This window comes from Cuculus canorus, chromosome 13 (genome assembly GCF_017976375.1).
Source record: "Cuculus canorus isolate bCucCan1 chromosome 13, bCucCan1.pri, whole genome shotgun sequence".
NCBI classification, from domain to species: Eukaryota; Metazoa; Chordata; class Aves; order Cuculiformes; family Cuculidae; genus Cuculus; species Cuculus canorus.
Window position 1 is genome coordinate 4,711,992 of NC_071413.1, and position 12,140 is coordinate 4,724,131.

A 12,140-nucleotide genomic window follows, 5' to 3' on the forward strand; every position below is an offset into this window, starting at 1 on the left:
CATTACATAACTGGGATTATAGTTGAGGGATCAGCACTTATCTACAAAGACCTCCTTGCCTCAGGGCAGCCCAGCCGGTTCCCCCAGGGCGACACGTCTGCTTCTCTGCTTCCCGTGTGCAGACCCTCCCCTGGCGCTAAGGTGCCATGAAAGCGGGAAACAACGAAAATGTGCACGGGTGCGTTTGCGGGGTGGGATGGCAGCAGCCTAGAAGGACGTTAGGGACAAGTCTTGTCCTTACACAGACAGGTGTGAAATCCGTGGAAGGGCCTTGACCATCCTAAGCCATACACAGAACACACCCTGGGCCAAACTCTGTACTGAATGTGCATTCGTAGCCATCTTAGCAGCTTCTGCAAAGTTTCAGGCCCTAGGACAGCCTGAAAGACAAAGAGCAGTTGTGAGCGACGCTAGGGAAAGGCACATATACTGCTGTGGGCAGGAACTCGCATTCGGGCTACTCAAGCTGCTGTAGTTTCCTTTACAATGATTTCTGAGTAACAAGGATTGTTAGTTCTCTACGGGGAAAAGTGACTCTGAGCGTGGGGTGGGGACGGGGGGGCAGGGACACTTAATGTGAAAAGTGCATTATACTTGCGCACCTGCCGGAAAGGGGAGGCAGAGGAGCCTCTGCAGCTTTCCTTCTTTCCAGGCAGAGCTTCCTCTGCATAGTCTGGTAGTGATGAGCGCTCGTCGCTTGGAGCAAGTCTCATGTTCCTGGAGCAGCAGTGTACGCACAGCCTAGAAACAGGCCTGGCCTCTGTCGGGCAGCTGACCCAAGGAATGTTTCAGATGGAACAGGCGGCCACAGACACCCTTATTGCATCCTACAGACTCCTGCCACAGAGCGTGAGCTGGCGGAGACCAAGGCAGGAGGCCTCCTCCTCCGGGTAGGACAGACCACAGCTCCCCTCCCCTTCACAATAGCAGCAGGAAAACGGGATATTTCTCCGAGAAGCCTGTCACATCGCTGCCAGCAGAAAAGCCTGGATAACCATCTTGTTCCATAATACCTTCCTGGCTTTATCTCCTCCATTCCCTGTAAACCTAAGAAATAAAAGCCTCCTCCATAGGCTCATTCATAGCTTTTCTGCCTACAGCAGAGCCTGTCCCACACACTTCATGTCTCAGAACCTCAACGCTCAACACAACAGCACCACAGGCACCAAACAACACAGCCCAATCCCGTCAGGACAGATTCCAGTGATTAGGAGTTCTGCTAATCTAGGCAAGAGGGCTGGCAGTGACCCCTCCTGCCCACTGCCTTCGGGGCAAGCAACCAGATTCCCAGCTCAATGCCCCATCGTGAGATGTGCCCCAACTCGTTGCTTCCAGAGAAGAGCTGGCAGCTGAAACATGCGCAACAGTGGGACTGACAGGGAGCGTTGGATAAAAGCACCGAGGTCAAATTCACACCCTGGCCTGTTCCACAGAGCTCAAACCGCACTGGACAAGCGCGCAGCTAGCCAAGGCCCAGGGTGAGCACCTCCACAGCCCTTCGGCTGCCTACAGTACAAAGCTATTTTAGCCACACAGCATCTTGCCTGGTACATCAGTGTCGGACCACTGTTCAGTGCGGCTGAGATCTAGGAGTAGTAGTTACAGTAACACACACGAGATAAGGCCGGCTCCCCAAACCCCTGCTCTAAAAGAGAGAGACTTCTGTGTTCAGAGATGCACAAGGGACTCTGCACCCTCCAGCTGCTCAGAGACTCCCTCTATGTGTGCAACCAGCCCGCCTACATTCACACACCATACGTATGCAAAATCCCTTTCTTAGCTGCCTGCCACAGCTCTGAATTTCTCTGCATGCACCCTGCCAAGAACAGGCAGGAGAACCTGAGCTCCTCTGCCTTCTGCCTTTGGCCACAGACACCCTGGCTGTCCTGAGCGTGAAGTACAAACCAGCATTAATCGAGGTCTTTGCGTAGGAGAGTCCAATGAAGAGCAACCACAAATGACACCAGGTGCTGAGGCCAGGCACCGGGGCCCAGACAGTACACGTTACAAACAAACGGGACCAGGAAACCAGCATCTGTTCCCAGAGCTGCTGCATCCAAAGAGGCGGAATCTTCACGTGACAGCATCACCGCGACTTCATACACTTCACATGGAGCTGATGAGATCGAAAGCAGTGTGTACTTTGAGGGAAGCTACATGTGGTACAGGCAGCATCCTCATTCCGGAAAAACCCCTGTGAGGCACAAACACTGAAGGCAGAAGTAGCGCAGATCTCACCTAAGGCCTGAAAAGAAACTGTCCTGGTGCAGGCATTTCAAAGGCAACAGAAACGGCTAGCAAGGTGCTAGGAAAACAGGACTGAGCGCCGGGATGGAAGGGACATTCTGGAAACTCTGATTTGCCTAACACTCAGGCAGAGCACCCCTCCCTCACACAGTCAACCGAAGCCAACCAGATACAGGACACATTCCCGGAGAGCGTGCAGAACAGCCCTGAGACGCTACCACTGCAATCTGATGGACGATAGCTGCGCCGAGGAGAGCACAGACACACAAGGCATTCAGGGAAAGGGAGCAGCAGTGCCCTAGCAGTTAGGGATGCCTGACGGAAAACTCCAGGAAGATGAGCAAGGAGAGACAGAAACCAGTATGCTGAACATCAGGAGCAGCATCAGGACTCCAGCGGGGACCCGCACACTGAAAAGAAATCCTCTGAAAAGCCTGGTCCTAGCACAGAGATGGGCACCTTAATACAAGGAATACTTAACCCAAGTGAAGTCAGTGAAGACTCCTATCCACAATGTAACAGTGACTATGTTTTATCCTAGCTAAGCAGTTAGAGCTGGTGTCATAACACACCATCAGAGAGGGCAAATTAGTGTGACTACTGGAGCCTTCACTTGAATGGAGTGTTATTACCATAACGAGGTATTAATATACATTTGTAATAAATCTCACTGTGAAAAAGACTACTCTTGATTTTACCATGCTGTTCTACAGAGGAACTCCAGAGTGAAGCATCTGAAGAACTAACACAAAACCACCCCAAAATGCCCTGTGATGCAGTTATTTTTTTTTTTTTTTAATAGTCTCTACATTAACAACAGAACTGAACTTAGCAGAAACTTTGTACCTTGCCTGCACATGCACAAATACTTGTCTCTTGTCCAGAGCTTATTCAGGACACTGCCTGCAGGGAAGAGTTAACCATCTGGAGTGTTTTCTTCTGATTTCATTACAAAATAGTCTCAGTCTTCTCACAGAAAAAGGATGTGTTTCCATCCTTCCCTAGAGAAAGCTGAATATATTTCACCTCAGCTTTAAAAAAAAAAACAAACCACCAAAACCCAAAATCCAACCAAGCAAAAAAAAAACCCAACTCCATTCGCCCATAGGCTAAGCCTCTGCAAAAGTGATAAGCCCGAGAAATATTTTTTTTAAGTTATTCACATGGGAAGGAAGATTTGATTTGGTGGCAAATAATTAAGTGTATTTTATACCAGGAAACTGATGTCCCCCACCCCAACTCATGTCCCACCCCAAGTGCTCGCGTTCCCTATTCACCTACACCCAAACCCATCCTTTTGGTCCTTCCTCTTGAATTTCTGTGATTCATTCAAATCTGTACATTCTTTGCAAGAAGAAAGAGCAGTGGGATTCAGTGGAAGAGACATTAACAGAACCACCGGAGAAGCATCTCCGTCCTGCCCTCAAGAGCTCCATCGGTGAACGGTCCTTTTAAAGTGCATGTGTGAAGAAAAGGGATACTGGGAGTGGAGCCCCCTTAGCTCCATTGGGGACCAATCTCTCCCCAGCATGAGAAAGGAGGCGTAACATCTTCAGCAATTTTATCTGCTACCTTAAGCTGTGTCTGCCCTCCTCATCTCCCCACCCGTCCTGAATGCTTAGACCCTGCCCTGCAGGAAATCAGTTATTCAGGGAGGTGTGAGAAAGCCCCAGCCTCTGGAATGCTCTCATCGCAAGCTCATGAGCACATCCCGGTTCTCTACCCCAGCTAGCCGGTTGCTGCTCCCTGAGGCACTGGATCCCTCTTGATTCCCCAAGAGGAAGTGGTCAGCCACCGGACTGGATGGATTAAATCCAGTCCTGCAGGGCAGAAAGCAGCCTTTGCTGGTGAACCCGTCACAAAGTCTGTGCAATTTCTCCACCTGACGGCAAGGCTCACCTAGAGGGGATGCCCTAGCTCACAGCCTCAAAGGGATCATTTCCCTGCATTAGAACGCCCTTCAATAGACAGCTTGACCTCCTGGGGAATGAAAGAGGGACGGAGCAGAGAGGGCCGAGGCTCCTCTGCCTGCATGCTGTATCTTTGGAAGCCTGGGGCTGTCCAGCCATGCTGACTGCCAGTCTCAGGCTGAGAGGGTTCTGCATGAGAGCTCTGGGCTGCGCCGTCCCTATCTGTGTGGCTGTTCCTTTCAGCAGCTCTGTCAGACGGTTCTCCGGACCCCTGAGCTGTTCTGTCAGATCTCTCCCTAGTAGATATCAACTGATCTGTGAGAGGGTAGTTAGCCTGAGAAGCAGAGTTGCCGTTCATGCTCTGTAAACTGATTGATATGCAGACATCCCCTACCTGCAGCCTGTGACAGGGCAAAGCAAAGAGCTGAGCAGTCCGCCCTGGGCTACAGGAGGACCAGCCCTGGCCGTACACAAAGAAGGGATGCTCCGGGGGCACGTCAATGCTCACTTTACTTTGTTGCTCCCCAACCACAAAATGCAGTGTGACAAGCCCAGGCCATTGGCTGTCCTGAATATCCACCACGGTGCTGGAGTCGATCTTCAGGCCCCCGCTCACCTCTGCACTGCGAACAAAGTCTTGAGTCTGCAGGTCCTCTACCCGCTTCAGCTCTCCGGTGGCCAGCTGGATGATGGCTCCCTTCATGAAGTGAGAGGGCAAGTGTGAGGCGCTGGGTGGCTGCGGCTGGGCCACGTCCTTTTCCAGCACGCTTCCTCGAGCCTGTGCGTCTGGGCTCTGCCTCACCTGGGTTTCTGAGGCAGACCTGGTGGGCTCAGATGCAACGGGAACCAGGACTGGCTTGCCGTTGGCTATCACCATTCCTTTGGTTAATTGTCTTTGTCTAACCGGCTCTTCGGGGGACATCACATACGGACTCCTGGATTGGCTTTTCTCAACAGCAGCCCTTTCCACCGTGTTCTTCAGCACATCCTTCAACTCCCCCTGCTGATCAGGGAGATTATGGCAAAGGTTTAAAGGGCTCGGGTCATCTTTCATCTGGGCTGCCAGAACACGATAATCCTGAGATGCCAACACCCCCACCACCCTCTGAACCTCCAGATCAGTGTCTGGGGTGCTTCTGTGAGCTGGCACAGAGACCTCTGTTCCCAGCGTCTGGTAACCTGAAAGAAACTGCCCATCGACCACACATCCTGCTGCAGTTCCTGGCAGAGAGTCTTCAGCCTTGCTGCTGGCAGAGTCCAGCACCTCGCTGCTCCTTCTCGCCACATGAGCCTCCAGGTGTCTCTGCCCACCATTGGCAGCGGCTACCTCTGAACTCAGCTGACTGTCTTGCCGAGGAGACTCTGGGCTTCCACCGGCTGCAGGCGTCTCATACGCTGAATACCCTGGTGGGAGGCGGGACATCTGATAATAAACAGGAATTCTACCTGGTGCAGCTTCTAACGTTTGGGTCCCAGCATGGTGCTGCATCTGGCCAGAAGGAGAGCTCGCCGGAGCAGATTTGTTGAAGGTGTGGGTAGGAGAGGTAGTCTGGGGGGAAGGAGCGGCTTCTTCCGTGTAGAGAGAGGTGTATGGCACAAAGTGAGGGACATGAGAGGCGGTGAGGTTGGTGGAAGGAGACAGGAGCGGGCTAGGCAGGAAGCCAGGAGGGACGGCATAGGGCACTGTGTAATGGGAGCCGATGAACTGCAGGGACGCTGGCGGGATCTGCGTGTAGTGGATGGGAGGGTAGGGCACCCCCGGGTGCTGGATTATTGGTGAGGTCACGTTGAAGGTGGGGGGCAAGGGGCTGACGTTCACCACAGGGTGCAGACCCGTGGGGGAGAAGGTGGCGGGGGGCACCGCCACTTTGTAGAGCATCCCGTACTGGTCCACCGTAAGCCCCGCTGCTGCTTCTGTGGCCTCGCCAGGGCCGTAGCGCACAGTAGCGGGGCCTGGCCCGGCCGTCCGGGGCCACTCAGGGCCCTCACCTGAGGCTCCTGCCACCCGTCCCGCCTCTGTGCCGGTGCTGGCAGTGGGCAGGTCCCGCTTCTTTGGCGGGAGGCACTCCTGGCTGCGCTCGTGGCCCGCTCTCATGGTGCCCCGCAGTGTCTGGGCAGCCCCGCTCGCTCATGGGGGCAGCTGCGGGGGCTGCCACACGCCGGATCTCGGATCCCCGCTGCCAGCTGCTGCCTCACCTGTGCCAGGAACAGAGTGAGCTGTCAGTCCCAGCCCCGCGCCGCTGGGAACCCTGAGCCTCAGGAACCGACAATGGCAGCAACCCCAGCCCCACAATCCCACACTGGCTGGAACCCCAAGACCTGGGAATCAGCAACGGCCCCAGCCCCAACCCCTAAACCCCCAGAACCGGCCACACCGACAGCCCTGGCCTAGAAAACCGGTAAGAGCAGTGGCCCTGGCCCCTGAAAGCCCAGGAACCGGTAGAACCGTGGTCCCATCTCTGGGCCCCAAATGCCAGGAGCCAGGAACAGTGGCGACTCCAGCTCCCAAGACCCGGCCCAGTAGGAACTTAAGCCCCAAGAACCGGTAATGGTGGCAGCCTCGGCCCTGAGAACCGCTAAATGCAGCAACCTCAGCCCTGGCCCCCGCGCCCCAGCCCTGCTGTGGGCTCCTGACCAGCAGGAGTCCCGGGCTCCCAGAACCGGCAACGGCCGCGGCCCCAGCCCCGAGCCCGGTCTTGCAATCCCGGACCACCGGGAGCCCCGAGCACCAGAAACTGGCAACGGCGCCGGCCCTGGGAACTGGTAACAGTGGCGGCCCCATCCCCGAATCCCCGGAATCGGTAACGGCGGCGGCCTCAGCCCCCGACCTCCGGCCCCGGCCCGAGACTCGAGCCCCAGGACGCGGTGAAGGCGGCGGTCCCATCCCTGGCCCACACAACCTAGCCCCGCCGCGGGCTCCGGTCCGGCGGGAGCCCCGAGCCCCAGGAACCGGCAACGGGGGCCGCCCCAGCCCTGGCCTTCGAGCCCCGGGGCCCCAAAACCGGCAGCGGCCCCGACCCCTAAGCCCCAGCCCCGCAAACCCAGACCAACAGGAGCCCCCAGCCCCGGAGACCAGTAGCAGCAGCGGCCAGAGCGCCGGCTCCCGACTGCGGCTCACCCGCCATGGCGCGGCTCCTCCGCCGCCCGCCCCGGCGCCGCCCGCGGCCGCCTCCGGCGCGGCCCCTCCCCTCCCCGTGGCGCGAGCCGATGACGCAATCCCCGCGCGCCGGAAGCACCTCGCGAGGCGGTGTGGTGACGTCACTGCGCGCCCGCAGCGCTGAGTCACGTGGCCGCCGGCCGGGAGCGCGGGGAGGGCGCGGTGGGCCTGAAAGCGCTCCAGGAAATCGAATTTTAATCAGCTTCTTACAGCAATAAAAGTAATAAATGATCAGTGGTGACCAACAACAATCACAGCCTTAAAGGCAACGCGTCTGGTCGCTGCCATTAGGAAAAGAAATGGTGGTTTTGCCGTATAGGCACTGGGTTTTGCCCGATAAGGAGCAGCGGTGACACCGAAAACGCCGGCAAATAAACTTCTGGCTCCTTTTGGAGTTTTAGAAAGCAAGAACCCTTTATCAGGCCTGGGCGACATGAAAGAATGAGCTCCATCAACCGTGCAGTGAGACAAGAGCTGGGGACAGAATATGTTTCCCACTTATAAAAATATGTATAATTTTTCCCAGAACTCTTACACGTATTCGATTACTTTCCAAGGTTTAATTTGAGTGTTACTATGAACTTCATAGCAGTCATAACTCTTCGTAATTTGAAGCTGGCAGCAGCTCTGCCTGACCTTCTATTTGAGATAGGGAGAGGCTCCAAAAAGGTGATTAGGGAAGAGACAGCATAGATCATACTTCATGCAAGGCATCATCTTCAAATAATGAACATTGCCTGGAAAACCACTGTCTGAATCATAGAATCACCAGGTTGGAAAAGACATCTGAGATCGAGTCCAACCATACCTATCTGCCATTAAACCATATCCTCAAGTACCTCATCTACTCATCTTTTAAATCCCTCCAGGGATGGTGACTCCACCGCCTCCCTGGGCAGCCGTTCCAGTGCCTGATGAAAGATTTTTTCATAATGTCCAGTCTGACCCTCCCCTGGTGCTGCTTGAGGCCATTCCCCCTTGTCCTGTCCTCTGTCACTTGGGAGAAAAGGCCAGTAACCTCCTCTCTACACTCTCCTTTCACGTAGTTTTAAGCAGTGCTAAAGTCTCCACTCAGCCTCCTCCAGGCTAAACAACCCTGTTCCACTCCATGTAAGACAAAGAAAACGTGCTATCAGAGGGATGTTCTAAGTTAAAAAAAAATTACAAAAAATTACAATTACTTAGATGAAACTTTAGCTTAAATAAAAAATATTCCACATTTTGTGCTAGGAACTACCTCTTGTATCAGGGGCAAAGACACCCAAAGCATTGAGCCTCACCTCAATTAGGTCTGTGGTCAAAGATTAAAACACACCGGCGCAAACCGATATTGCAGTTAAAGGGTCAGGCCTGAGGGTGGAACTATAAGAAGTTTTAGGAAACCCAAAAGCAGGGGAGGAAGTGTCTACGTAAAGGGAGGAGGCGACTGGGGAGATAATGGTGGGAGATGGGAATGGTGGTGGCAGATTTGATAGGCTAATAAGAAGCATCAGATAGGTTGTAAACCTTAAAGCACGGAGTCAATGGGGAAATAAGGGAGGGACAATCCAATCACGGGGGTTAGAAATAAAAGTGTGCTAAGTGTAGAGCCATGTGTGCCTACTTGGTGGGACACGCGTTCATACATGAGTGTGAATAAAGTGTTCTTTACGAAGGAATCCATCTGAGCCTGTTCCATTGGCTACAAGGATGTTTCATACATTGCTACAAGAGAATAAGTTTAGTAAAAAAGAAAGATACACCACAAATTGTCCGTTATTCCAGTACCTGAAGGGGTTACAAGAAAGCTGGGGAGGGACTGTTTACAAAGGCTTTTAGTGATAGGATGAGGGGCAATGGGTATAAACTGAAGAGGGACAGATTTAGACTGGACATGAGGAAGAATTTCTTCATGGTGAGAGTGGGGAGGCCCTGGCCCAGGTTGCCCAGGGAGGTTGTGGCTGCCCCGTCCCTGGAGGTGTTCCAGGCCAGGTTGGATGGGCCTTGGGCAGCCTGAGTCAGTGGGATGTGTCCCTGTCCATGGCAGGGGGGTTGGAACGGGATGATCTTTAAGGTCCCTTCCAACCCAAACTATTCTCTTATTCTATGATTATCACCATCCAGATCCACAGTCGCTGGGGAGACCCCTTTTTCTTTTTTTCTCTCTGCAGCGAAGATTTGGAGAGCTTTGACAATTGAAAAGTCCTATACAGTGCGTCCACTCCCCCAGTGCTGTCATACAGCCAGACAATAGTGTCTGTCTGTCCGTACTCCCAGGCAGCAGAGCGTGTCTGTCTGTCCACATACCCCAGCAGCAGTGCCTGTCCGTACACCCAGACAGCAGTATCTGTTCAAGCACTGCCTGTCTGTCCATAAAGCAGGGCAGCAGTGTCTGTGTGTCTGCCTGTATACCCAGACAGCAGTGTCTGTCTGTCTGTACACCTGCACAGCAATATCTGTCCTTCTGCACACCCGGGCAGTGGCATTTGTCTGCCTGGGGAACACCATCTGTCTGTCTGTCCACATACCCGGACAGCAGTGTCTGCCTGTCCATACAACAGGGCAGCAGTGTCTGTCTGTCTGCACACCTGGGCAGCACTGTCTGTCCATCCGTACATCCATGCAGCAGTGTCTGTCTGTCCACATATGCAGGCAGTGGTTAATGTCTGTCTGTCCATACGCCAGAGCAGCAGTGTCTGTCTGTCAGAGCAGTGTCTGTCTGTCCGTACGCCAGAGCAGCACTGTCTGTCTGTCTGTACATCTGTGCAGCAGTGTCAGTCTGTCTGTCTGTCCATACACCAGGGCAGCAGTGTCTGTCTGTCAGAGCAGTGTCTCTCTGTCTGTACATCTGTGCAGCAGTGTCTGCCTGTCCTTGCACCCGGGTAGCAGTGTCTGTCTGTCTGTCTGTCTGTCTGTCTGTCCGCCCGCCCCGCAGCCGCTCTGCTTCCCTCCCCGCTGCAGCCTGGGCTCCCCGCGCCGCGGAACCTTCGTTGCGGGCATCGCGCCCCGCCCGGCGCCTCCGCGGGGCAGCGCTAACCTCTGGCCCCGCCCCTCTCGTGACGTCATCACTGACTGCCACGGTGCAGACGCACCGCGCCTCCCAACACCGGTATCGCTGCTACTTCCGCCAGGCAAAGTAGTGCGAGCGGCTTTTCCCTCCCCGCCGTAGCCGTTTCCCCGACAGCCACCCCCGCCGCTCCCCCGCGGAGGCCACCGCGGCTCTGCCCCCCTCCTCCCAAGGTCGGTGGAGGCCGGGAAGCCGAGGGGCGCACGCGGGCGGCGCGGATCCCTCCGCCTGCGGTATCGGTGCTGCGGCCGCGCCGCCGCCATTTTGGATGCCCGGCCCCGGCCGCCGCCGCCTCCGCTGCAGGGACCGGCCCGGTGAGTGCGGCCGCGCCGCTGCTCGCCCGTTGCCTTCCGCTGCCCTCCCTTTCCTGCGCTGCCGGGGCCCTGAGCCGGGCCCCGCCTGCCCCCGGGCCTCTCTGTCGCCCCGCGCCGCCGATTTCGGCCCCGGCCCCGCGCTCCCGGGCTGCCCTGCCGCCCCCCGGGCCCGGAGCGGGACGGGACACCCTGGTCTGGGAGCGGGAAGCCCCGCCGTGCTGGCGGCTCTGGGCGTTTGTGCCCGCTCTTTCTGCGCGTTTGGCCGCTTGTGCCGCGCACAGCGGGGCTGGCGGCGTCTGCCTCTCGCCTGACGGCGGCGTGGGCTTCGGGGGAAGCGAAAACCCACGGTTTCTGGGCGAAGGCTTTTTCAATAAACTGTAGGTATGGATTTGTGTTAGCGGGAGGCGGCTGTTTGAGGCTCGCTCTGTAAAGACAAGTCCTTTCTGCACTGTCGGCCAAGTTCTCCCCCCCCTTCTACCCCCCTTCCCCCCCCTTCTCCCCTCAAGACAAACTATAAGTTGTTGAGTTTTTTTATAGTAAGCATTGCTTTCAAAGTTTGCAGATAGAATCATAGAGTCAGAATGGCTTGTGTTGGAAGGAACCTTAAAGATCATGCAGTTCCAACCCCTCTGCTATGGGCAGGGACATCTCCCACTAGAACAGATAGAACCGTTGTGTGGTTTATTACATTGTAGGCAATGCTTAAAAATGCTTAATGCGATGTATTTTAGTTTCTTTTGCCTGAATTGTTAATGGAACTATACAAAAGCCCCGTGGAACAGCTCAGGAAGGGCAACATTTCACTTACATGACCAGAAGTTTGGTTTGGCCCATAGTGGCTTAAACAAAGTAAAACTTCTATGTGTTTTCCCCTGCGTGGTGCCCCTGACATATTGTATTTATAATGGCAGAGATTTGTGTGGTGTTTTCCTTTTCTCTTTTTCCTGTTCTGCTTCTGTGTGACAATGCACAGCTGGGTTCTGTGCCTGTTCCCTCTGCCTCCCTTCTCTAAACTGCACTTTTTACTTTTTTCTTTGTTTATTTGCACAACCCGTTCTATTGCCAAATTCTCTCTTCTGCCTGCTCATGTGCACTCTGGTGTTTGGCACAGGAAAACTTCACTGGGCACCTGAGAGCTCAACCAGGAGAAGAAATTTTGTGGTTTTTTTTTTTTTTCTGAGGAGTTCAAGTGTGAACCCCTTCATCCTTCCATGGCGGGAGGAGGAGGGGAGGGTATTTACATTCCTGTGGGATGGGAAGGGGAAAGTAAGTCTGGGGTAGTTGCTTTGTGAAGGGATTCTGTGTTCTGTCTCCTGTGTGTAAGATAACTTCCTGCTTTTTTGGTAAAAAAACATTCTTTTCCAAAAAGGAAGAGAAATATTGTTTGTTTTGGGTGAGGGTTTTTTTTGTTGTTCTTGTGGCTGCTGATCTGATTTTATCCTAAAGGGAATGTGATAAGAGTGGAG

At 54.6% G+C, this 12,140-nt stretch overlaps 2 protein-coding genes across 3 annotated transcripts in view; one reads left to right on the forward strand and one right to left on the reverse strand.

Moving 5' to 3' along the window:
* ATXN1L (ataxin 1 like) overlaps positions 1-7,367 on the reverse strand; it is a 13,079-nt gene extending 5,712 nt beyond the window's left edge. Inside the window, exons 1-2 of one of the 2 annotated variants that reach the window (XM_054078409.1) lie at positions 7,276-7,367; positions 4,774-6,353 (exon numbers count right to left, since the gene is read on the reverse strand). In XM_054078409.1, coding sequence (XP_053934384.1) covers positions 4,774-6,252 — 1,479 coding nt within the window. In that variant the 5' untranslated portion in view covers positions 6,253-6,353; positions 7,276-7,367. Of the gene's footprint in view, positions 1-140; positions 6,354-7,275 lie in introns of those variants that run through there. The other variant, XM_054078408.1, reaches the window with a different exon arrangement.
* Positions 7,368-10,370: 3,003 nt separating this feature from the next.
* AP1G1 (adaptor related protein complex 1 subunit gamma 1) overlaps positions 10,371-12,140 on the forward strand; it is a 41,368-nt gene continuing 39,598 nt past the window's right edge. Inside the window, exon 1 of the mRNA XM_054078407.1 lies at positions 10,371-10,674. The gene's annotated coding sequence lies outside the window, so the exon portion shown is untranslated. The remainder of the gene's footprint in view (positions 10,675-12,140) is intronic.